General features: G+C 45.0%; 4 protein-coding genes across 5 annotated transcripts; 3 read left to right on the forward strand and 1 right to left on the reverse strand.

Moving 5' to 3' along the window:
* Nucleotides 1–8,803: 8,803 nt before the first annotated feature.
* LOC127755832 (probable carboxylesterase 8) lies at nt 8,804–9,172 on the forward strand. The gene has a single exon (XM_052281467.1). The coding sequence runs from the start codon at nt 8,804–8,806 to the stop codon at nt 9,170–9,172; it is 369 nt and encodes a 122-aa protein (XP_052137427.1).
* Nucleotides 9,173–10,462: 1,290 nt separating this feature from the next.
* Nucleotides 10,463–15,472, forward strand: LOC127755570 (glutathione synthetase, chloroplastic-like). Of its 2 annotated transcripts, none has more exons than XM_052281249.1 (13): nt 10,463–10,875; nt 11,787–11,956; nt 12,228–12,303; nt 12,440–12,570; nt 12,654–12,776; nt 12,873–12,952; nt 13,231–13,312; nt 13,392–13,461; nt 13,711–13,832; nt 14,055–14,194; nt 14,278–14,470; nt 14,574–14,700; nt 14,792–15,002. In XM_052281249.1, exons 1-13 carry the CDS (start codon nt 10,549–10,551, stop codon nt 14,795–14,797), a joined length of 1,647 nt encoding a protein of 548 aa, XP_052137209.1. In that variant the 5' UTR covers nt 10,463–10,548; the 3' UTR covers nt 14,798–15,002. The 2 variants fall into 2 exon arrangements, with proteins under 2 accessions (XP_052137209.1, XP_052137210.1); XM_052281250.1 differs by lacking the exon at nt 14,792–15,002 and adding an exon at nt 15,009–15,472 and having other exon boundaries at nt 10,465–10,875.
* Nucleotides 15,473–17,645: 2,173 nt separating this feature from the next.
* Nucleotides 17,646–19,125, forward strand: LOC127755378 (tryptamine benzoyltransferase 2). The gene has a single exon (XM_052281041.1). The coding sequence runs from the start codon at nt 17,646–17,648 to the stop codon at nt 18,984–18,986; it is 1,341 nt and encodes a 446-aa protein (XP_052137001.1). The 3' UTR covers nt 18,987–19,125.
* Nucleotides 19,126–20,352: 1,227 nt separating this feature from the next.
* LOC127755833 (cysteine endopeptidase RepA-like) lies at nt 20,353–23,394 on the reverse strand. Its single transcript, XM_052281468.1, has 3 exons — nt 23,306–23,394; nt 20,784–21,942; nt 20,353–20,571 (listed from the first exon to the last, which is right to left on the reverse strand). The coding sequence occupies exons 1-3, from the start codon at nt 23,392–23,394 to the stop codon at nt 20,353–20,355; spliced, it is 1,467 nt and encodes a 488-aa protein (XP_052137428.1).
* Nucleotides 23,395–26,417: the final 3,023 nt, after the last annotated feature.

Below are 26,417 nucleotides of genomic sequence, written 5' to 3' on the forward strand. Positions count from 1 at the left end.
TAAAAGCCCATTCCCGTTTTATTTGGTGCAACATTGTTTATCGGAGGATGCTACAGATCGGACGTCCGATCTTATGAAAATCATCGGACGGTGTTGCACTGTGTTGTTCAGAAATGTTTCACATGTTTCATCTTTTGATAAAAATTGTTTCAATAATTAAAATATTCTAAATATTTCACTAGCACAGAAAAATGTTTCAGCGCTTCAGAAAAAATATTTCAACCAAATTAATAGTTGAACATACTGATTGCAACACCAAAAATCTATATATGCAACAATGAGTCAAAGTTTCACTCGCAGAGAAAAAATGTTTCAGTGCTTGATCAAAATTGTTTCAACCAAATCAATAGTCGAACATGCGGATTGCAACACCAAAAATCGATGTATGCAACAAAGAATCAAAACAGAACGAAACAACTTAATAGAATAAAGTGCAACAAACATACAAATAATCAGCAACTTCACTGAAATTCCTAAAACAAACACACCTCTGCCTTCTATTCCGAGATCCCGTCACCGCTGGTGCCCATGCCAGTGTTCTTGCGGCGGTGCTGCCTACCTGCCTTGCCGGCGAGGGGAAAGGGAACCACCAGCTACTGGTGCTATTGCCTTCGGGTGAGTTGGGCGCCTCGTCCAGCGGCGACTCCACCGCGCTGTCGGCATCCGGCGGCCGCTTGCGTCGGACTATCGAGGAGAGTCGAGAGGTGGACCGCCGGGGAGGATCCTTCGCGCTCACAACGTCGTCGCCACCACCAGCGTCGTCGTTGTGGGTGTGTCGCCCGCCATCGCCGAAGATCGCGGCAAGGAAGGAGCGGCGACGCACGACCTTCTCGCCGCCTCGCTCGCGAGATGGGAAATTTTTTGTGAAGCAGAAGAGCGAGCAGCAAAAGAGGATAAGGTTGAGAGGGGGTTGCGGGAAGGATGGGTGGTGGGCCCCACCATAACGCTTTTGTCCAATTTTTTTCTCTGTCGGACGTACGATAGAAAGCGTTTTCGTTGTTTACCTCGATACTTAAAAAAAATACTACTTCAACTATTATGATATTTCATGTTAAAGTTAACTAATGAGCAAATGGCAAGAACTATTGCATCTCCAGCAGATGCCTAAACAGGTCCCCAAAAATTAAATTTTAGGATTTTAGTTCAAAGGAAAGCTCCAATAGCTGCCCAAACTTGCTCCCAAAAATCCCCCACGCCCAATCCAGTCCCAAAACCGAGTCAGATTTGGGGCAGCCCTGGGCGTTCCCAATCGCAGCGATCACACGTAGATTTCTTTGCTCGCGCCAATTTCTTCCTCCTCCCTCCTCTCCTCGTCGTGCCCTGCTGCCGTCGCTCAGTCCCCTCTCCTAGCTCGCATCAGACGCCGCCACCCTGCCGGTGTCGGGCTTTCTCCGTTCCATTCGTCTCTGTCTAGACCGGCACCTCCATCCACGCCGTCGTGGCCGTTGTCATCCACGCCGCTAGGGCCATCTTTGTGCATCACTCCACGCCGCTGGGTCGTCTCCACAGCACCACCAAGGCCGTCTGCATACTATCGGCAGGTCATCGTGATCCACCCGCCAATCTGTAAGCTGCTCAAGCCCTAGTACTGAATGAACCTAAAGAAAGTTTTGACGATGTGTATCGTTGTACTTTTTCTAGAGCAAATTGAATCTGAATATTGTTTGGTGGATGTCTATTTGCTATTTTGCTTGCACACAATGACAAATATGGTGTTAAGTTTTGGTTGATTGAGAAATCATTATTTTGAGGTTAAATTGTCGGATGAGGGCAACACTGCACTTGGTTTTCAGTTTGCTCGATGTTTTTCAATTTGCAACACTACACTGCACTGCCTGTCATGAAGCAATTGCATACTGAAGCTTCAAGAGATTCTGCAAGCTATCAAGTCTTTGATGCTGAATAATTTGGCGTTGGTAGTACTGACATTGCTGAACTGAATAATCTGGTTTAGAATGTAGTCTGAAAATCTAAACCATATTATGCATGTGGTACAGTCAAAATTTCAGTAAATAATAATACGTTTATGCCTTTTTACATAAATCAGGAAAAGGAGAGGGCATGACCTAGCCTTATTCTTGTGATGATTTGTAACACCAAATCAGGGAAGGAGAGGGCTAGAAATGGTAATGTTTGTTGGCAATCATAATTGGACTTCAGAAATTCAATGTATTTGTTAGGAATTCACCTAGATATATTCACGGATATTATGAATTCAAGGGATTTGTTATGTAGCGATTTCAGGGATCCCTGTTTATGGTTATACTATATCCTCATTTTCAATTTCAAGTAAAGCTTGTAAGCATTTGCCAATTATAGTCATCCCAAGATCCATGATTGTTGGAGAGCTCAGTTTCAGCACATCTGGTTCGTCAAACCAGAACTTTGTCATCTTTACTTGACCTAGATCCCCAATATAGTGTCATAATGCAAGGCTTACTAGCTGCTAGCACCCTCACCGTGCCGCAGGCTGGCCACGCACTGCCCGGGCTGCCGGCTCTCAGCTGCAATGCCCCGATCGCCTAACCGTCATGTCTCTGTGGTGATTGCCTGCTAGCCTGCTAGCGACTATGTGGCCGTGATCAGCCTGCCATGCCCTGATCTTGCCAACGATCGGCCTAGTAGCGACATACAAGAGAAACCAGATTGCTAGAAATAGTTGAAGAGGACCCACCAGCGATGATGTGGCATAATTCAATGCTTTTGGGAACTAAAAATAGGGAAGCTCTTGGACAAGGGGGTGACTTTTGGGCTCAAATTGTTTTGGGATGACCCCAATCTAAGATTTTTGGGAGTTAAATTTTAGGCATCTATTGGAGATGCTCATGAAGTTGTGTTATGCAACTCATACACAAATTTTAAGTAACTTCTTTTGCAAACTAGGGATAGCTTCCAAGTTTTTTTTTTTGCGGGGAAAGGGAGATATATTACTTAATCCACATGAGAAACATGTGGGACCAAATTACAAGAATCATCCGGCTAGAAGGCAGATAAAAGTTCATTCCTGCCCTTATTAGCTAAGATATGGCTATCCCTAACCTGGTCGCGATGAACTTTATTTATTACAATCTCCCTAGAACCCGATAAAAGATTAACTACCTCCCTAACCGTGAAGGCTAGCCCAGAACGCACATCCTTCTTGGGGTGAATCATACTCAATATTTCCACACAGTCCGTAACCACGATGATAGGTAGTAGCGTCCATTGTAGGGCCATAATCAAACCCTCTTTGTAGGCCATGAGCTCTGCTTCAAGAGCACTTCCACATGAACGAAGTACCCCGCATGCCGCAAAAATTAATTTACCTTCATAGTTTCTTAGAACTGCACCGATCCCTCCGGGCTTCTCCTTTGACACAAAAGAACCATCAACCGACAATTTCATCCAGCCTGTAGGAGGTTTCACCAAATTGAAGATTCCTGGGGATGGCTTTGGGGGACTTGGTGGGCGGGCAGGCCTTCTGTGCTGCACTATATGTTTACCTTTAGAAGGGTTAGCATGAGGATGCTGTTTGATTTCTAACAAAGAGGAAATGTAACTTGATATGAATCGTTGTGATACATTGGCCGGTACAGCAGGTTTTCCATGGAAGAGTTCATTACGAACATGCCAAATTCTCCATAGCATCATCAGGAATATCGCCCGATCCTCAGCCTCAAATTGATCAGAAAGGTTCAGGATCCAGCTATACCCCCTCCACTCAGAACCCGGAGTATAAGTTATATCATTTGAGCTTCGCATGGCCTGCCAAAGGTGAGACGCATGCGGGCACCTGCACAAGGCATGGGCAATGTCCTTACTCTCAGTACAGCACATGGCACATAAATCAGAAGATTCCATCTTCCTTCTTTTCTTATTTTCCATCGTGGGCAGACAGTTAGAAGCTGCTTTCCAAGCAAATATTTTCACCTTCTGGGGAATGTTACAGTTCCATAGGCATTTCCAAGAAGCACTTAAGCCTGAACCTGACGAGCTGGAAGCTCTGTCCATGTTTGATAAAGAAATTGCTAACTGGTATGCGCTTCTAACTGAGAAACACCCCAATCTATCCGGATTCCAAGCTACAAAATCCTCATCGAGTCTGGTTGACGTCTTTATATTCAGAATCACCTCGCTATCCACAGGTCAAAAGAAGCGTTGTATCTTCGCTGCATCCCAAGCCTCGTTTTGATCAATAAGCTCAGAGACCCATTTGAGCCTACAATTACCCCTGGGAGTTATGGGCCTGCAAGAGTAGTCTCTTGGGATCCAAGGATCTCTCCAAATACGAATTAAGGTACCAGTGTCCACTCGCCAGATAATTCCTCTCTTCAACAATTCCAGCCCATACTCAATACCTTTCCAGGCCGGAGACGCATTGCCACCGAAGCTGGTATCAATAAGTGAGCCATTGGGGAAATATTTAGCCTTCAATACTCTTGAACATAAGCTGTCAGGATTAGTTAACAGTCTCCACGCCTGACAGGCTAAAAGAGCCTGATTAAACAACCTAATATCTTTGAACCCCATTCCCCCTCGAAGCTTGGATTGTGTTAGGATGTCCCAAGAAATCCAGTGTGTTCAGCGCTTTCCTTTCTCAGCTCCCCACCAAAAATTCCTTATAGCTTTTGTTATATCATCACAGACTGAATCTGGCAGCTTGAACAGTCCCATAACATATACAGGGATCACCTGCAGCACCAACTTGATTAATATTTCCTTACCTCCACTAGAAAGGAAATTTTCACCCCACTGCATAATCCTTTTCCAGATCTTCTCCTGCATACTCTGAAATTTCCCTTTATTCATTCTTCCATCAGGAGTAGGGAATCCTAGATATCTGTCCTCAAACCCACTGTTAACAATTTGCAGACAAGCTTTGATTTCATCTTGAATAGCTAAGGGGAAGCTTCACCAAACAATATGGAGCATTTTGCCGGATTGATTTGCTGTCCAGTGCTTGATGCATAATTCCCCAATACCTCCTTAATCACCTCAGCCTGCTCTTTCACAGCTTTGAAGAACAAAACAGTATCATCAGCGAACAACAAGTTAGAAACCCTAGGCGCACGCCGACATACATGAACTGGTGAAATGGCTCCCTAATTCACTTTTTCATCCAGCAGAAGGGATAAACCATCCGCGACAAAGAGGAAGAGGAATGGAGAAAGAGGATCTCCCTGGCGAAGTCCTCTTGATGGAGCAAATGTACTAGAGAGAGTCCCATTGAATTTGATTGCAAACCTCACCGTGGTTACACAAGACATTATCCAACTAACCCATCGGCGAGAAAAACCCAGTCTGTACATTGCCTGCTCCAAGAATCTCCAATCCACTCGATCATATGCCTTGGATAAGTTGAGTTTGTAGGCGCAAGCTGCGTTATTAGGATTCATGTTCTTCTGAATAAAGTGAAGGCACTCGAAGGCCAATAAAGCATTGTTTGTGATCTGTCGGCCGGGTATGAAAGCACTATGACACGGGGAAACAAGGTCATCTAGGATTGGTCTTAACCTATTGACAAGGCATTTTGACACCACTTTGTACAGCACGTTGCAGAGACTGATCGACCTGAACATGTTTAACTATGTGGGCTGCTTCACTTTAGGTATCAGCACAATCGTGGTATCATTGACACCCTCCGGCATCAACCCGCTTTGGAAGAAACTCTTCACAGCTCTTATCACATCCTCCTTAATGGTGCCCCAATTTCTCTGGTAAAACCTGGCTGGGAAACCATCCGGGCCAGGAGCCTTAAGGGGACCAATTTGGAAAAGAGCTGTTGAAATTTCATCGTCAGTGAAATCCCGACAAAGATCAGTATTCATAGCCTCAGTTACCTTCCTCTGGATCAGCCTCGTGACAGTGGAATGATCAAGGCTAGGATCCATCTTATACAAACCTTTGAAATAATCCGTGGCCAGATTTTCCATTGCAGTTTTCGTACGGTGAACAGTACCGTCGGCGTCCTGGAGGGAATGAATTCTATTCTTCTTCACACGCCAGATAGCTTTGCTATGGAAGAAACGGGTATTACGATCTCCTTCTTTCAGCCAGTTGATTCTTGATCGTTGTAGCCAAAGCATTTCCTCCCTATGTAGCAGTTCGTTCATGTGATCAGTGGCGTGTCTGATCTCAGAACTATCGGCGTTGGATTCCAGCAGGACTGTCAACTTCTTCCTAGCTTTATCCAGTTCTTGGCTAACATTTTTAAACTTAGCTTTACTCCAGCCTTGAAGAGCAGACATCACTCTGCTCAAAGCCCTATTGATGTCTCCCAAATTATCCAACTGACCGCTGTCAGCCCAGGAATTCTGTATCACCTCTACCACGGAGGGGTCCCGTTCCCAGCAAATTTCATAATAAAGACACTTGCTTCTAGTTGGAGAGCCTGAGTTGGCTGACAACTTTAAAGAAATCGGATTATGGTCTGAGCAAGACGAAATTAGATGATCCAACTGGGCATTTGGGAAAAGGTTTCTCCAATCATTATTTGCCACAGCCCGGTCAAGCCGCACCCTCACATTACTTCTGCCCGATCTCTTGTTATCATAAGTGAATGGAACCCCCTTGAAACCGAGATCAAACAACCCACATAGCTGAAGTGCAGATCTGAAGGATTGCATCTGAGATTCTCCTCTGGCATGAGATGAGAAATGTTCAAACTGCCATAGTGCTTCGTTAAAATCTCCCATCACTAGCCATGGCAGATCAGAGGTTTGCTGAATGGAGGAAAGCAGGGACCACATTTTGTGCCTGTTTTCCACTCTTGGTTCACCATACACAAAGGAGACATGCCACAGTGGATCATTCGGGGACACACGGACATAAGCATCAATATATCTTTCATTTATATCTTTTATTTTGACATGGATGGATTCATCCCAAAATAAAGCTAAACCTCCACTCATACCCACACTATTTAAACCAGCAAAACCTCTAAGACCCAAGCGACTGCGCAAGCGACGAACTCTATCTGCATTTTGCCTTGTTTCACATAAGAATACAATCTGGGAATTTGCCTCCTTAACTAAGGCACAAAGGTCTCGAACTGTCGCAGCATTCCCCAAACCACGACAGTTCCACGCTAGGCAACTCATTGCTCCTAACGGGCCCGTAAACCGGAACCCGTCAGTTTACCAGTAGCCATAGGACTGGTTGCTTCCATGCTGTCCACATTACCTTCAGTGTCCGCCTTCCTGGACCTCTTGAGCGCTCTAGTTGGTTTGTCAGTCTCCATCTGTGTCCCTTCCTTTGGCTTTTCATAGATCATAAGAGCTTGCTGAATTACATCAGACTTGTTCTTTCCCAGCTGATCAGGAGATCTTTTCCTCAAGGAACTGCTAAGTCCATATGCTGAATCCTCCCCAAAGGAAGACGGTTGGTGCAGGTTCTGTATAGCCGGAATCATTTCATGAGATGCAAGGTGCTGATCTGCTGGATGAGGATCCTTCCCCTGCGATCCGTTCGACTGTCCCTCATCCTTCCGCCCTTGTGCCGCTGCCTCCGAGACGCTTAATTTATTTGTGTGCTCTGCCAGCTGTTCATCAACGTTCCCATCACCTGCTTTTTCTTGGCCTTCAAAGTCATCAAAAGCATCTAGTCTGCTTGGCATTGGCTCTTCTCCTTTCCTTCTCACCTTATGCTGCGACGAAGAAGAACTTGCACTTCCCGCCCCTCTGAAGGACAGATTACACACTACCCCAGATCTCTGCGTTGCCCTGACCTTACTGACTTTCTTTTCAAAAGGCTTGAGCGGTGAGCAGCGCAACTCAGCAGAAAAAGGGAACGGTTGGTCAGAGCTTGTCCCCCTCTTATCGCAGTCCTTGTCCGAGTGGCCAATAAATCCACAAAAGAAACAAAAGTAAGGCACCCTTTCATAACGTAACTCAAAACGCTTCACTACTTCACTGCCCTGGGCGTGTATTTTGATGGCTAACCTTGTCTTCAGAGGTTTATTGCAGGGATATCAACTCTTATCCTGCAAAGTCATGTTTGTTGCAGCCATCCTCTCCTATGTCCACCTCTCTGACCCGACCCAATTTACTGCCATAAAGCTCTCCTCTAGCTTTCGTCATTAGGGCAAGCGGAAGGTCATAGATTCTGACCCAAATTGGAACAACCTCTAACGGAACATCAGATGGGCATGTAATGCCATCAAACTTCGCCACCAGCAGAGCATCACCCCTGTGCAACCATGGTCCCCCTTGTAGAACAAAGTTGTAATCACCTTCTGACGTGAAAGTCACAATGAACATATTATCTCGCAAAGACTTATAACTCATGTCAGATTTCAGTCTCCAGGCCCTGCTCATATCATCAAACAACGCTATTTGGCTTGGTGTGCGAAGCGAGTAGTACCTGGACAGGATCGTCCATTGACCAGCTTGTTTAACTTCCTCTTCCTCCAAACTGATCTCAATCGCCTCATCCTCCTCTTCCTCTATTTCTCCCTCAGTAAAGGCCGCAGGACCCGAAGAATATGGGTCAGCTCCCCTTCCCTCAAAAGTCCCGCCGGCCACCGACGTTGTGGGAGGGATACGACCAGCCGGAATAATCGATTTCATCACTGGTATCACCTGTTGCTCTTTCGATGTTGCATCCCCTTGCGCTAGATCAGTCTCGGCAACGCCCAGAGGCTTCGGGTGGGAAATCGTCTCACCGACAATCCCGGTTTTTCTTCGTCCCGTAGCACTTCCGTCGCATTTTGAAGTAACGGTGTTAGATTGGAGTGGAGAAATTTTTCGTCGGACTCATTTGCCCTTCATCTCATCTCCAACGACGGCCGCTCAACGACACCAACAACACCACCGTCCACCTCTTCATGCCGTCCGGCCCAGGCATCAACGTCGACGACGGCCGCGGCCGCGGCAGGTTGCCGCTGATGCTGTACTTCCACGGCGGCGGGTATGTCCTCTTTCGCGCAGCGTTCGAGCCATTCCACAACACCTGCACGGCCCTCGCGGCCACCATCCCCTCGGTTGTCGCCTCCGTCGACTACCGCCTTGCGCCTGAGCACCGCCTCCCTGCCGCGTTTGAGGACGCCGCTGATGCGGTTCGGACAGTGTGCTCGTACGCCACGGGCTCGCCCGGCTGCAGGCCCCTGTTCCTGATGGGCAGCCACGCCAGCGCGAGCATCGCGTTCCACGTGGCGCTGGCGGGGTGGACGAGGGCGTGGAGCTACGTGAGCTGATACTCAACCCGTCATCTTCCTCACGGTCTTACCGCCGCTGCATCACCTCCTCTCTTCCCACCATTGACGACTCCCCTTCCTCCTCATCCCTGTCTCCGCTCGATCTCCTCGTGACCACAGGTGGGGAAAGGAAGCGACCCATCGGTGGCTCCCCCCATCCGCAAGAGCTCCAGCATGGGGAACATTTCCCTCATATCCTCTTCTCTGCCGCTGAATCTAAAGGCCAAGAATGATGTTCAGTTCCTATTAGAAGAATTGAGCAATTCTCTGTTAAAGAAACTGACCTGAGCTCGGCAATTCAAATCAATGGTGTCCTTGGAGTTCGGAATTTAATTTTTGCAAATCATTGATTAAGCAGTACACAACAAACTAGTTCATCAAGAGTTACTAGCCACCACCGCCGAGCAAGCCGTGACATTGATTCCGTTGGCTGCCGAGCAAGCCGCCGCCGAGTATCCTGCCAGCCGCTGCCGTTGTCGCCATTTTCGCCCCGTCCCATGCGTTGCCTAGCCGGCTGCTCTCACGACAGAACAATGATGAACAGGCAATGGTCCAGCCCAAAGTCATGTGTGAATACGGGAGGACTAAGGGCAAATTTGTCATTTTTTTATTCCCGCTCACGACCAAACGCTTAATCCTCACGGCAGATCTGACGGAAATACCATGGATCGAAAAAAACAAGTGTGTTGTGCCACCAGTTGAAAGTGAAAATTTTTTATGCTATTTTTTGGTACCGGCTTAACTTCTGTCTTATTGATCGAATTTTCTCTATGTCCAAACATTTGATGTGACGTTTTTGTAAAAGAAAAAATTAGTGTTTACTGCCTAATGTCACATATACAATGAAGAGCAGGGGCGGATCCAGGAAAAAAAATTGGGGGCTCAATTACGCAGTTTCTTCAACCTCCAGCGATATAGGTACCTTTAGTTTATCATTCATGATGAAAAAATCAAGGGTAATTTGGAACCATACCATTATAAATTTGTAAAGTTTGAGATATGTCATCGGTATCTCAATGACATGTAGGACCTACATGAGTCAATAACATGTGGGTCAGGATGTCATATCTTAAATTTTGTAAAATTATAATGGCATGGTTTTAACTCCGGAAGGTATCCATGCGTCCCCTGCACCCACCCACGTTGGATCCGCCACTGTGGAGTAGTAGAACTGCAATACTGTATCCATTTTCAGCTCATGAAAATGACGAAGAAATAGAAAAAAAAAGAGAGGTGGATGAAACCAAAGACGGCTCCAAGATTCCCAACTATGACCCGCCACCAGTGGCCAACGCCGCCGCCGCCGCCACCACGAACTCCACTCTCTCCACGGGTAAATTGCAGAAACCACCTCGGAAAACTCCAAATTCCTCGCCATGTCCTCCTGCGTCACCACCCCCCACCACCACCACCACGGCTGCTTCTCCGGCAGCCGCCGCCGCCGCCGCCTCCTCCAGGCACCGGCGCCGCGCGCCCGGCCTCTCCACGTCGTCGCCGCCGCGGCCTTCTTGAAGCATGTGGCCCCCCCTCCCCGCTGCGCGGTGGCCTCGAGGGCGATGAGCGCCGAGGCGCCCCTGGGCGTGACGCCGGCTGCGGCGGCGGCGGAGGGGGAGGAGATGGTGGCGGTGGTGGACGAGATGGCGGAGGAGGCCGCCGTCTGGTGCGCCGTGCACGGGCTCGTCGTCGGCGACCGCGCGGAGCCGGTACGGCTGCTTTGGTTCCCTGGGATTTGGGTTCCTGCTCGTTTGCGTTTTTTTTTTTACCTCTCTGAGATAGGTTTGGTGATTGATCAGTAGATGAAAAAAGTTTTAGGCGAGATTCGTTTACTGGAGTAGTTATGTGGTTATTTGCTCGCGCATTAGTCTGGAAATGCGGGAGAAAAATCATACACTATTTTTGACTGTCCCATTTTCAGTTTGTTGATCCCATCCGTGAATTGCTGAATCACTAAACCCAGTATGGTCTACCAAGAGATTGCTCGATGCTAGAGATTTGTAATTGAACTTCGGTTATATATTTCGTCAGTGAGATTGGCAGATGTGTGGTTGATTGTAAGTTCACAAGCAACGAACGGGATGGTTTGTTGCTGTACACTACAGTGGTACATTCAGTCTACAACATCTTGTCTTGTGTGAAATACAGAGCACCTTCCATCTTCGAAGAATGTGTTGGCAATATGTAATAGTACTGCACTAGTGCTTAGCATTTTGCCTGCACATTCTCTTGTGATTCTGATGCTACTAGATGGCTAAATAAATAAGTTACATATATACTTTTGTAGTCCACCACTGCATCGTCTGTTGCAGTTTGGGCAGAGGTTGACCTATAGAATTTCAACTTGTTATAGAACTGAACTATGCTGAAGTATGTAATTACGTACAAAAGAGGCGTTTGCTTCAATCTGTGTAGTTGTGTAAATGATACATGTAGATTGTGGAGTTGCATTGCTGGAAGATTTGATGGTTACATTCTGCATCCATTCATGCCATGTGTTGGATCAGGAATTTCATATGGTGTTAAATGTTGACTCAAGAATTGAAATGAAAATCATAACATTTTTTAGCGAGAATGTAAGATAGTACTTGCTAAGTAGCATTTTTGCCACCACTTGCAGAGATCAGGAACTCTTCCTGGTGTCGGTCTGGTTCATGCTCCATTTGCGTTACTTCCAACACGTTTTCCAGCATCTTTTTGGAAGCAAGCACGTGAACTGGCTCCTATTTTCAATGATCTTGTGGATCGTGTGAGCTTGGATGGCGAGTTTTTGCAAGACTCCTTATCTAGGTAAGTTCCAAGTTTCACATCAAATTATGTTGATACTGATGTGAGGAGATCCATTTTAAACATGTACTAAGGGGACAGATACTGAACTGCTTGATATCGTACAGACTCCCTCCTTGAATTTTCAAGTGCATATTATCATCTGATATTCTGATCATTGAAATGACTTGTGCAATTTTTCCTCATTAAAAAAAATGAATTTCAGCTGCACAAAAATTTAGATTCTAAGGAATTGCCAGGTTTATATTAAATCATCATTATTTTGTGATTCCAGAACAAGACAAGTTGATGATTTCACTTCTAGGCTCTTAGACATTCATGCGAAGATGATGGAAGTAAATAAGGAGGAGGTAATTAACTATATTTGTATTTAACTTCTGATTCCGAAGTATGGTACATACATCTTTTAAATTATCCTTTTTATTTCGTGTGTTGTGTGTGGCACATGTCAGTTCATAAGGTACTAAGTTATTAATAAACCATCAGGATATCCGTTTAGGGTTGCATCGATCTGATTACATGCTGGATTCTGAAACCAATTCACTTCTCCAAATTGAGCTCAACACTATTTCATCATCATTTCCTGGTCTTAGTTCCCTTGTAAGCGAACTTCACAGGTCAGGTTAATTTCTACAGATTTGCCTTGTTTTAATCTTCTAATGTGTTAACCTGATTAGTAGTATTGTTTTGCTAACTACAGGACCCTACTTAATCGACATGGCAAGGTTTTAGGCCTTGATTCCAAAAGGATTCCTCAGAACTGGGCTGCCACCCAATTTGCTGAAGCATTGAGCATGGCTTGGACTGAGTTTAATAACAAGAGGTCCAAACTTTACCTATGCACTATGAGTTTGTGTTAATTCAGTTATTATAAAACACAAGCTTCAACTAACACGGGTTTCTTCCATTTGATTGCCAGTGCTGTAATTATGATGGTTGTTCAACCTGAAGAAAGAAACATGTATGACCAATACTGGCTTATCAATCATTTGAAGGAATCATATCCTTTCATTATTTGTTTCTTTTTCTGTTGTAATGTTGAGCTGTTAACTTCTGAAATATTGAAACTTCAATCATTTCTTATTCATTTTCTAATGTGTTGATTTTTGTTCATATGATTTAAGTTTTCCTTTTCTCGGGGATGTGATTTAAGTATTGACATGTTGCCTGACTTTTATTAGGAAATAATTCTTGGGCTTGGTAAGCACTTGTTTTTACTACTTATGTGATTACCACAGTTAAAATCATCGAAATAGGTATTCCTTAACTATCTGTTACGCATGGTGTGAAGACCATTAGGAAAACATTGGCACAGGTAGAGGCTGAAGGGCAGGTTCTTCCAGATGGAACGCTTGTGGTGTATGTGTCCTGTGTAGGCATGAAGGCAGGCTTACTGTTCTCTATTAGCATTCTAATATTTAAATGTGTGAAAATGCAGAGACGGACAGACAGTTTCTGTTGTGTATTTCAGAGCTGGATATTCTCCAAATGATTATCCTTCTGAAGCGGTATGCGCTACTGCATTTGTGTGGTGAATACCCTTTTTCATTAGAGAGGAGATTCCTATTTTGGATTCCTATTTTTGTATTAATCACGAAGTTCCTTGGAAGAGGTTTTGCTTCAGAAGCATTTGTATTTTTGTTTTCTGGTTCATGTTTCATAGCTTCCTGTTTCTTCAGAGAAAAAGGAATGCTTATTAATTAGATTTGTGGCCAGGTATTCACATTTCACCATGGTGTCTTTTCTTTATATTGTAGGAATGGAGAGCCAGGCTTTTGATGGAGCAGTCATCTGCTATAAAGTGCCCTTCAATATCCTACCATTTAGTGGGTACGAAAAAGATCCAGCAAGAACTAGCAAAACCTAATATTCTTGAAAGGTAATGGTCATTTTTATTACCATTGGATGATTATTGTTTTCTAATATCCCTGTGGTGCTCTGCATATTACTTTTTAGATCTATTGAATTTGTTACTCACTTTGGTCAGTATGCATCTTTTTTAATGAACAGTATAACATTTTTTTTTCTAGCGCTATACTTCTAGAGTTCAGTTTGTTTAGCCATGTGTTACTGACCACTATCTGATTCTATTTGTCTGCAGATTCCTTAACAACAAGGAGGACATTTCCAAGCTACGGAAATGCTTTGCAGGCTTATGGAGTTTAGATAATGAAGAAATAGTGAAGACTGCAATAGAAAAACCTGACTTGTTTGTCCTGAAACCTCAGCGAGAAGGCGGAGGTCTGTTTTCATGGCACTTAAGAACACCCTTTTGTTCACTATAAATCTTCTGGAAACGTGCTGTTACTAATATTTGTTTTCAGGAAACAACATATATGGTCATGATCTGCGAGAAACACTGGTCAGACTCCAGAAGGAGCAGGGAGAGGCACTTGCAGCCTACATACTGATGCAAAGGATTTTTCCAAGAGCTTCTCTTACTCATCTGGTCCAGGGTGGCGTTTGCTTTGAGGACCTTACAATATCTGAGCTTGGGATATTTGGAGCCTATTTGCGGTAATTAACCCTTTGGAAGCTCAGAACTTCTGTATTTTTATGTATTTGTCTTGTTCCCTTCCTTTTTTCTGATCGAATTCTTCGCTTTACAATGCATATTCAGGAACAAAGATAAGGTAGTCCTGAATAATCAGTGTGGTTACTTGATGCGCACCAAAGTTTCTTCATCAAACGAAGGTGGAGTTGCTGCAGGATTTGCTGTTCTGGATAGTATTCTCCTCACAGATGAGGTGATACTACATACCAACTAATTGTAATAATACCTTCATCAACGTTCTTAGTGATGAAAACTTTATAAATGTATATATTTCCCTACTGCAGTGGTAAAGCAGAGGGTCACTCACCATGCACCATCACACCAAATATCAAATCAATCTTGATAAGCATATGCTCCAGTCAACTTCAACCAGTTTCTGAGGCATTCCTGTCACACCGTAGAATGAATAGACCAAAAAAAATCTGAAATATTCTTCTCTAGTTTCTTCTTCTCTTCTGAAATTTTGAATTGAATCTGTCTTTTGTGATGTCATTCTTGCAGTGAGGAAGCAAGGTAGCAAGAGTTACAATTGACAGCTAGCAGACAGAAGGTTGCAATCTCAGGATTCGGTTGAGCACCAGTTTTTCTCAGCCACAGGCATACATCAATGACAGATAAAATAACAGATAAACAATTTTTGCCACAGAAAGATGGAATAACAATTGCAAGTTTACTACTGATTTACCCCCTGAAAGGGAAGGGAAATAGGATCAGTGAGCTTGTGCCGGCAATTATATGAACTGGTAATAAAGATCACCAGTGTGTCCCTGCTCTACTGGATGTAAATGTAAAGTAATCATGGTGACCCGTTGTGCATGCATCTATGATGATGATGAATTTTCTTCAGTTTATAGATTGAAGAACATCGTAACCTTGTAGTATGGTCTTGAGACGTAAAAATGTAACGTTATTCGTGTCAGCCATTGTTTTCTAAAAGCAAAATAAATGTACCTATCGCAGCTTCACTTTCTTGGCTGCTTAGTGAGACCGTTGCTTGTGCAAAGATTTTTCCCTATGTCCTGAGTTCCTTATTCTACCGTTCTAGTCTGTCGTCATACAATCGAGTCAAAAAGATGGTTATTCTAGTGCTACGCCGAGCCAATTAAATTTGAAAATATACAGTTTATTTATTTTTTTCCTAAAAATATTTGGGATACAAATTTTTTGACATAAATATACCGTCGTCGCTAGGTGAGAGTGCGAAAGCGATACGGTATTGCAGAACCACTTCGCGAGAATGGCGTAGGGTGACGACGTGGCACTGTTTCGCGAGGGAGTGCCACGAGATATGATCAATATTATGTTGGGATGTGATCACGGGAGAAAAAAAAAACTCAGGTAGTGTAGAGAAGAGACTCTCTCTTTCAAGAGAACAGGCAATTTCATTATCCGGATTTGAAAGAAAGCCCAGAGCACAAACATATACAAGTCTTACAAAGATATCGTAGCTAGGTTGGAGTCTTAATTGGAGACGGCGTACTTGGAATGAAAAGTAACCAAATTCTTCCGTTAGTCTTGCCATACGTGCATTCACTTTAGCACAAACGCCACGTGCTAGTAATTAGCAAGATGCCCGCGTGCGAATTCAGAAACTTCCGCAGTTTAACAGCCGAAATTTTTTTATAATACTCAAAAATTGAATATTATTAGACCGTTGAATTGAGTTTGTACATGCATGTGAAGACTAAAGAAGAGACTTGAAGCAATCCAGACTAAATTGAAAAGTGTAAGACTACGTACAAGCACAGGGTCCACTGCATGCCAAGACCACAGGAATCATGCACGAATTGGGATCCAAATCCAGCTTGCACCTAGGAAGCACCAAATTGAACAACCTCATGTACCTAGTATAAAATTCAAGCATCGATCTAGGCACAGAATCAGACTTAGTTAAGTTCTATATAGTTGATTTTTTCGGGCTGTAAAAATATACACACGATATCTCCGGTCGCAAAAATTACATTTAGTATATAGGAAATTTCTTACGTACGTATAGGTTTTCGCTGTACATATCCCTTCTACGCCTCTGCATTTTTCCGCATCTTTTACATGTCCCTGAGTTGTTAACCATGAATTGATAGCTAGTTTCTTCATAGAATGTTAATTATGTTCTTCTCTCATACTTCAACGCGATAAGATTTATTTATAAAAAGAAAATAAATGGATTATATTTATTTGAGCACAAATTTTAAAACTGAAATTTAATATTTTAAAATGAATTTTAAATCAAATTCAATGATATTCATATAACATTTTCAAACGAAAATTAAGCCCAATTATAAAATAATTTTGATTTTCAATTACAGTGAAACTTTCATGTGGAACTCATTAATTGTTTAAAAGTTATGCTTGAAATTTTAAATTTTGTTATTCAGATATGGGTTCAAATAATTCCGTCCCATTTGAGTTTGTTAAAAAAAATCACATTGAGAATTATGTTTTCTCTGTAATCCAGCACATAAGTATGAGAGGGGCAATATAGTTATTTTAGAAAAAATCTAAGAACCAACTCACATTCAACAAATGAAGGGGGTATATAGGGGATTAAAATGAAAACTCAAGAATATGAAGGGGATAAGACAAAATTCGAAAACATAAAAGGGATTGAGAAAAAAATTATAGGCACGCAAGAAATTTTATGTTTTGTGTATACATAATACATGGATGTAGTCAATTATTTTAAACTGTGCCTCATAAAATGTCTTTTAGTATTTAAATTAAACTATTGAAAAATGCTTTAGCTAGATTTGTCCTTATGAAAAGTTTTGAAATACTACCTCACCGTCACAAGATATAACTCCCAAAATATAGGAACTTCTCTATCTAGTGTCTTATCTTAACCAATTACTTTTATTTCTTCACCTACGACTTTCTTAATAGTTCCTTGATAGTGTCTTGATTTTAAGGTTTTACCAAAATTTGTCCAAATTCCACTAGTTTCCGCTGATAACTGGCAATGGTTTTCCAAGCCCCTAGCCTTCTACGAGAGATTTGACAATTTAACACTTTTATTAAAAATAGGCTTCGATTAATTCCTATCATCTCTCTACCTATCTCCGCTCTCTATATATATGATGCCATTGGTGCCTCTCGAAGAGCACCAACAAGCAAAAGATCAAGAGAACGTACAGTTCACCAATGGAGATCACGAGCAGCGCGATGCTGAAGCCGGCGACGACGCCGCCGCACCCGCTCGCCGGCGAGAAGGTTCCCCTTACCGCCTTCGACCGCGCGGCCTTCGACGTCTTCGTCCCCATGGTGTTCGCCTACCGCGCGCCGGCGCCGTCCAGCGAGGCGGTCAAGGAAGGCCTCCGGATGGCCGTCGCCGCGTACCCTCTCGCCGCTGGCCGCCTCGCCGTCGACGTCGCCGTCGACGGCCAGGGGCGCCGGCGCCGTCGTCGTGTCCTGCACGTCAACGACGAGGGCGCGCTGGTCCGCGATGCCACCGTCGAGGCCGACCTGGACGCCGTGCTCGCCGCCAACGTCGCCACCGACCTGTACCCTGCACCACCGGAGCATAGCTTCGGGGCGGCGCTTCTGCAGGTACAGCTCACCCGCTTCAGGTGCGGCGGCCTCGTCGTCGGCCTCATCGTCCACCACCATGTCTTCGACGGACACTCCACGAGCGCCTTCTGCGCCACGTGGGCGAGGGCGGTGCGCGACGGCGAGGCATTCAGCGTCCCGTCTCCATGCCTCGACCGCGCCATCACCAGCGTGCCACGCAGCCCGCCGGCGCCGGTGTTCGACCACCGATCAATCGAGTTCAAGGTAGGTAATAAATCCAGCGATTCGTCTGGCGCCGCCGCCGCCGTGGAGAAGATCGCAAACATCGGCGTGCGCTTCACGGCCAAGTTCGTCGCCGAGCTCAAGGCCCGCGTCGGCGGCCGGTGCAGCACGTTCGAGTGCATGCTCGCGCACGCGTGGAAGAAGATCACGGCGGCGCGCGGCCTGAAGCCGGAGGAGTTCACGCGGGTGAGGGTGGCCGTCAACTGCAGGCGCAGGGCGAACCCGCCGGCGCCGGCGGACCTGTTCGGCAACATGGTGCTCTGGGCGTTCCCGAGGCTCCAGGTCCGGCGCCTGCTCAGCTCGAGCTACCGCGACGTGGTCGGCGCCATCCGCGCCGCCGTGGCGCGCGTCGACGCCGAGTACATCCAGTCGTTCGTCGACTACGTCGAGGCGGCGGACGCGAGAGGGGAGGAGCTCGCCGCGACGGCGGCGGAGCCGGGGGAGACGCTGTGCCCGGACCTGGAGGTGGACAGCTGGCTCGGGTTCAGGTTCCACGAGATGGACCTTGGCACCGGACCGCCGGCCGCCGTGCTGTCGCCGGACCTGCCCATCGAGGGGCTGATGATCCTCGTGCCGGCGGGCGGCGGCGGCGGCGGCGTCGACCTGTTTGTCGCATTGGCCGACGATCGCGCACAAGCTTTCGAGCAGATCTGCTACTCGTTGGAGGAACATGCTATCCCCTGTCATCTTTAAATCATAAATAAACTAGCTAGGTGGCTGCGTAATTGGGCGGCTAACATCTACAAAATTATCTAGTTTTACACATAATTCTATTTAAAATTTAGTGAATAGTCATCTCGTTGTATTAGGAGTTTCAAAGATCAAACCTTATATCCCCGGGTTTCTAATTTTATCCTTTTTTTTATAAAAGTCACACCGGTTGGTACTCATACTACTTTGTCACACCTTTATTTGCTTGTTCGACCTACACGGGTTCTATTTATCCTTCTTAAAACCTTTAAAAATTGGACTTTTTAGTTCCTAAAGTTTATTCTCTCGTCAGGTTTCATTTTTATAATTTTTAAAATTCCCGTCAAACGCCATCACTGTATTTCTCTATGGCTCGTTCGCTGCCTACCCTTTTTATTATTATTGGGATTTTAAGTATTAAAAATAATTATCGTTGGAGTTCATTTTTTACTTTTTAGAAGTCCCGCCAATCGTCATGGCTATGCTACTTAACAGCCTGCTCGTTGTCCCTTCTCTTAATCGTCATTGGGATTTTAAAATCGAATCCAATTATCTTTGAGGTTCCGTTTATAGTTTTGGATATCCCATTAACCATCAACATCCTATTCCTTTGATCAGTTCTTTGGCGGGTATGAGGAATCCAAATCGGCAATGGTGATTTTTGTTGGAGAAAAAAGAGAGAGAGAGAGAAAGATGCAAGGATTTTTTTTATTTTTTACGAATCAATCTACAAAATACAAAATGGATCAGCAGGTTCTCGACAGAACGTGGATTGATAATGTATTATATATTCAACCCCTTCTCATGCACAGTAGTTCAAATGGGAATTCTATTAAAAGATAGAGACCCAAAATACTAGTGCGAGATTTATTTCTTCTATTCCAAACATGTCCATTATTGTACAAATAATTATATAACCCCTTTCTAAGACATCTATTCTGATTAAGATACAAATTCTATCTTGGTTTTCATTACGAAGCTTTTAAACTACTAATTAAAACAATGTGTTCATGAAAAAACGTTTTATATAAAAGTTACTCTATTATACCAGATAAATCAAACTTTTCAAGTTTATATAATTAAAACTCAATTAATCATTTGCTAATATATTTCTTGTTTTGGCTTTTTTTTCTTCATATTTATTTTACGTAGAAATGAACAGCATCTATAAGATTGTATAATTTCTACTAAAAGATATAGGCACAGGAATCTTTCTTCTGTTCCAATCCTTTTTCACTAATGTACATAATCATACTTCCTATATTTCATACATATAGAAAGGTTAAGTAATTCAATAAATGTATTTGGGCGGACTCACGCTCAAATGTTTAATTTCTCCACAAGAACGACGTCGTCGTCTTCTACCTGATCATTTCTTGAGCGGATACAATGCACGCATCAAGATGCCGCAGGCCCCTTCCTTGCCGGTGGCGGCGCTGACGTCACGGCTGATGCGGATGCAGCCGCTCTCGCCCCAGTCTGCACCGTCACGGCTGATGCGGATGCCCCACGAGTTCTTGGCGATCCAGTAGCCGACGCCGGAGTCCTCGTCGGCGCCGTATCCCACCACCGCCACCTCGTGCCCCGGCTTCGTGCCCGGTCAGGGTTGGAAATTTTGGACCGAAATTTTCGAATTTCGGTCATTTTGGTGACCCTTGATACGATATTAATTCGGCCGAAATTTTTGAATTTTTCAATTTTTTCATAAATTTGGATAATATTTGTTCAAATTCATCTAAATTTTGTTCAAAATTTCAGAAATTTCGGGATTTCGGTGATCCCTGATACAAAACCCTAAACCGATATAGTGAACCCTGCCCACGGCCCGTCGAACACTCCCCCGGCGTAGTCCTTGAACGCGCTCCCGCTCGCGTCGATGAACACGACGACGGGCTGCGCCGCCACCGCCTTCCTCAGCGTGGGCTCGTCGTACTGCGGGACGCGCGCGAACCCGTCGATGGCCGTCGCGGCGGAGACGGCGGGCGGCGCCGCCGTGCTGCTACTGTCGTCGAGGAGGCAGGTGGACTGCGTGGCCGTGTACGGGTACGCCGCCTCCGACGCCATGCCGCCGCGGCGCGCGACGTAGTCCAGCGCCGTCGACGCCCACCCGTTGGCGCAGCCGTGGCTCGCCGCGACGCAGTCGACGAGCTGCTGCGACGACAGCGACGACAGGTTGTTCGTCCGGATGGACGCGATGCCCTCCACCGCCGCCGCCGCCGCGAACGCCCAGCAGCTCCCGCACTCCCCCTGGTCCTTCACCTCCGTCACCGCCTCCGGGACGAGGTTGTACCGCATCTGCCGCCAGTCGACCGCCGCCGGGAGGTCGAACTCATCGACGGCGCCGTGCGTGAACCCGCCGGCGCCGGTGTCGGCATCGAGCTCGCGTTGCTGCTGCTGATCCTCCGGTAATGGCGTGGAGCAGCGGCCGAAGTTGTCGGCGAACTCGTCGTCGGTGGTGTGCACGGCGAGGTTTCGTCGTCGGTGATGCCGTCGACCTGGCCAACGCGCGCGCGGGCCTTGAGCTCGTCGACGAACTCGGCCGTGAAGTGCACGGCGAGGTTTCTGATGTCCTTGTCCATATTGGTGTCGACGGCGCCGGTGCCGAACGGCTTTCTGCCGGCGTGATTTCCTACCTCGAACTCGATGGACCGGCGGTCGAACACTGGCGCCGGCGGGCTGCGTGGCGCGCCGGTGACCGCGCGGTCGAGGAACGGAGACGGGACGTTGAATGCCTCGCCCTCGCGCACCGCCCGCGCCCACGTGGCGCAGAAGGCGCTCATGGAGTGGCCGTCGCCGACGTGGTGGTGGACGATGAGGCCGACGGCGAGGCCGCCGCACCTGAAGCGGCTGAGCTGTACCTGCAGAAGCGCCGCCCCGAAGTTGTCCTCCGGTAGCTGAGGGGGACCTTCTCGCTGGCGAGCGGGTGCGGCGCCGTGCCGTACGCCGTCGCCGGCGGCGGCTTCAGCATCGCGCGCTGCTCGTGATCTCCATACGTACGTGGTTTTTGTGCAGTTCGAGACGCGCCATTGGCAACACATATATAGAGAGCGACCAGTATGTTGGTTGTCGATGAAAATCGATGAAATTCAGATTAATGTTCCTCGTCACCGCGGTAGTTCAGATCTTGTGATGCATTTTCACATAGAAGACGATCGCCGATCGGGCTCTTTCACTGAAGCATCAAAGTGTAGTAAAATGGAGACTTTAAAGTACTAGCTCTTTGTTTTTTAAATGTCTAACGACATTAACTTTTTTAACATATAATTAACTATTCGTTTTGTTTGAAAATTTTGAACAAATATACTAAAACATAAGTCATATTAAAAGTAACCTTAATTATAAAAATAAATAAAAATAAAATAAATAATAATTATATAAACTTTTAATAAGACGAATTGTGGGTAAACAACTAAACATACGTCTAAAAGCCAATGTAAACATTGAATACCGAAGATAGTAAAAAAAACTTGTGCAAAAATTTAATTTCAAATACTCAATGCAGTCAATTTGAATTACACTATATTGTAGCATAGCTCAACTGATTAGGTTCCCTAGGGTAGAACCAGCCCACCCAGATACATATGTGTTCCTTTTTATAACTAATTATTCTTTCAATGATAAGTCATATACCCGATATCTGCGGTGACTTCGTCAATCTCTTAGATGCTTATAAGATAGGGTGCGCAGTTGAGTGCATACATTTGTACTGTGTTACTCCCAAAACACATAATACACAATAAATAATAATCTTAGAAGTCATATGATGACCGTGCATATATTTCCAGACCATTTTATCTCCAAAAGCCTCTACCGTACGTTTCGGGGGAAAAAAACGCATGGAGCGGTGAACCAAACTAATTAGCCTCGTTGGAGCCAGCCTGCGAGGTTGCTAGCTAGGCGTATTGTCGAGGTTGTTGAGACACGGATACATTGATACCTGTACCGGCCCGTCGACCGAACGCGATGGATAACCCTCCCTCCAGTCCTCTTGTCGGTTTCAAGTACAACGTACAGTTCATCGAGGCTAACTAATTAAGGATTGAAGATGGTTTTATTTAATATCTATTATGGTGTGTGAAGTTATGTTCTCTCATACAACATATGGCCTAAAGAGATGAGGGATGCAAAATAGATTTATTCTAACGACGAGCCCGGTAGACCAGTTGTGCCATTGGACCGGCATGGCACGGCACGGCACGGCCCAAGTTTTATTGGGTTGTTCCTAAGCCGTAGGTACAGCCCGTGGACCGGCACGGCACGGCGTGTCGATTGGGCCGTGCTGGTCTGACTGATCTCGGGTCGTATCTTGGTCGTGCTCGGACCGGGTCATGCCAGACATGCCATTTAGCCATCCATAGTAGCCACAAACCCTAGGACAGTCACCGGCGGGGAGCACCACCTCTGCCACCATCTTGTCTGCATGCCGGGAGGATTGGGGTGCGCCAAGGAAGCTGAAGCGCCCGCTGGCTATTGATGCCTAGAACCCACTTGGTCGACTACTACTCTGCTTTATTTTCACTGACATAAAACCTCCTCGCTATTTTACTCTGCGTTAGGCTCTGTTCGTTACCAGGGGTTCCCAACCTCCCTCCATCATTTTCTACGCACACGTTTTTCAAACTGCTAAACGGTGTGTTTTTTTGCAAAAAATTTCTATACGAAAGTTGCTTAAAAAAATCATATTAATCCTTTTTTTTAAAAACATTAGCAAATACTTAATTAGTCATATAATAAGGTTTTGCGTTCCTCCCGAACACAGCCTAAATGATCTTGAGATATATTCTCATTTGTTACTCTCTTTTTTTAAATAGTGTGGTGTACGTGCTCACGGTTTGCCATGGAACTAAAATCCAGAGGGTGGGGGTAGCACCACATGTGGAGAGATGAAGCACATGTGGATCTGCTTTTGTTTGTTGTCGGTAGTCTTGTTATATTGTAATAATGTTGCTCTTTTGCAATAATACTATTGTTTAGCAGGTAAAAAATTTGAGATGAAAATGTATTCATTGTCCAGAAGATGAAATGAGAGAAGATTCTTTGCCAACATGAGATTCGGAGTTTTGAACTATGACCACAGTTCGATCACGTGCCGAGCGACCCATATTGAGTAGACCATCTAATGGTTTTGGCTCTCACGATTATGTCCCAAATCTAATTCAAAACAGGCCTATCATATCTAATATTTTAAAGCTGATGGTTTTTCTTGTAAAATTATGCGCCACGTGATACCAATAGTTGCACAACGCGTGCGTGCTGCTGCTCCATCACGTGCTCGCCCACTGCCCCACTCGTGCGCGTGTGAGCCAAACTAGCGGACGCTGGGGCCGGCTTGAGCTGGAACTTAGCGAGCCCAGCAGGTAGTAGAGGGGGGGCTGGGCCTGTTTGGTTTGGGCCAGCCTCGCTCCCCTTTCTTTCTTTCTTTTTTTCCCCTTACTTCTTGTTCTATTGTTGCTATCACTGGTGGAGAAACCCTTTGTTGTCCTGGTTTGTAACCCTTTTTTAGTCCTGGTTTTCAAACCGGGAATATCAATCCGGGACTAAAGATCGCTATCTTTAGTCCCGGGTGAAATAACCGGGACTAGAGATCGATCTTTAGTCCCGGTTGGTGTTACCAACCGGGACTAAAGATCGAGCTGACCTTTTTTTTTTGCATGGCCCTGTTGCTGCATGGTTTATATATATATATATAAACCATGCATATATATGATTCAATACATATATACGCATATATATATATATATATATATATATATATATATATATATTATATGTATATATGGTTCAGTTCATATGTACATGCATAATATATATGTATTTATACATATATATGTTATGCAAATGCATATGTGTGTGTGTATATGACCAAAATATATTTACATTATAGAAAATGTGTACACATGCATATAGAAACATATGTAGTTATGTATTAATTATAATCCATTATATGTCCTAGCTAGCTACGATTTCGACGTAGTAGTAGTACTCGTTGCTAGCTCAGAAGCTAAGGACCGGTGAATTGTGTTTCCGTCGTAGTGGAATTCACCCTTGGGATCAAGGATTTCTTCGTTGATGAATCCCATGAGTTGTTCTTGAACCGCCGCGATAAATTCCTTGTGTGTGGTCAGGTTATCCCTCATGCGAATAAACTATATGAATGTATGGAATTGATTAGTAATTAAACAAGAAATCGTTACGTAATGAAATTTTGAATTTATTTGTACGTACATCGAGCTCTCTTGTGGTGATGATTTGGTCTGCAAGGCAGTGGCAATACTCGCACAAGTTAGTTCCCTGCTTTTGCTTTGCGCACTACAAATAAATGACAAACAACGAGAGATCTAATTAATATACACTTGTATGTATTTGAATCGGAGAAATATAAATGTAGAGCATGTGTACTCACAGGAAATTTGAACTTCCGCCTAAGTCTTTCTCTCCATTTTGCCGCGGACCAAATGACGGAACCGATACCAAGCCCTACATGGAGTTTAAAGCTATGATTCGTAGTAGCAATTAACATAACAAGATTTTCTTAATTAACAGACGAACTTATGACGGTACCTGTCTATAAGTTCGAAAACCTTGTCAAACGTAGACTCTTTTTTATCCATTGAGTCATATACGTTGACGGTGCAGGCCGACAGGTCGAAGAGTAAAAGCACCCAGTGGAATCTGCAATGTGCGTGGGATGCATTACATATGAAACACTTAGCAAGTTCGTACGGGAATGAAATTTGGTATGTAGGAAGGCAGTAAAATTAAACTAACTCTGTGTTGTACGGCAACAGTATGAACGTCTTGTAATGCTGCGCCTTCAGGAGATGGACGAGATTGTCCTCTGTTTCTTGTGGATATTGGTCGAGCATTGCGACGTTTACTCTCCGAGGGTCGATGAATCCAGTATCGAAAACCCTCCGCCGTCGGGCCCTTTGAATCTCCATTCTACAACGATAAAAGGGAGTATATTATTTTCTATAGTCTACTTATATACAAGGACCTAATTAATTAAAGAAGACGTATAGTAAGAAATCTAACTGAACGATATACTTACAAAATCCAGCAACTCATAATAGAGACGTCGAGGGCGTCCAGCTGGTATAGTTCGTAGATTCCCCTGAAATTGATCCAGAGAATGTCATCTCCTTGCAAGAAGTCCGTGTCCCTGATCCTCGCCCCGATCATCTCTCTATCGGTGCCGCTCATCTCCATGTACAGCTGATGGAACTTGTACATTTGTGTGGGTAGGGACTGCAGCAGCTCAGGCTTGACAAGCGGTTTACCGAGTTCGTACATGTATTTCACTTCCGCCTTTTCGATTGGTGCGACTCCTAGCAATTGATCCGTAGTTAGACCGGTGTCAGTAATAAATTGTTCTATCGTCATTTCTTTACCGGTCACCAACGGTTCGATCTCCTGGTTTGGTTGCTCTCCAAG

This window comes from Oryza glaberrima, chromosome 11 (assembly GCF_000147395.1).
Source record: "Oryza glaberrima chromosome 11, OglaRS2, whole genome shotgun sequence".
NCBI classification, from domain to species: Eukaryota; Viridiplantae; Streptophyta; class Magnoliopsida; order Poales; family Poaceae; genus Oryza; species Oryza glaberrima.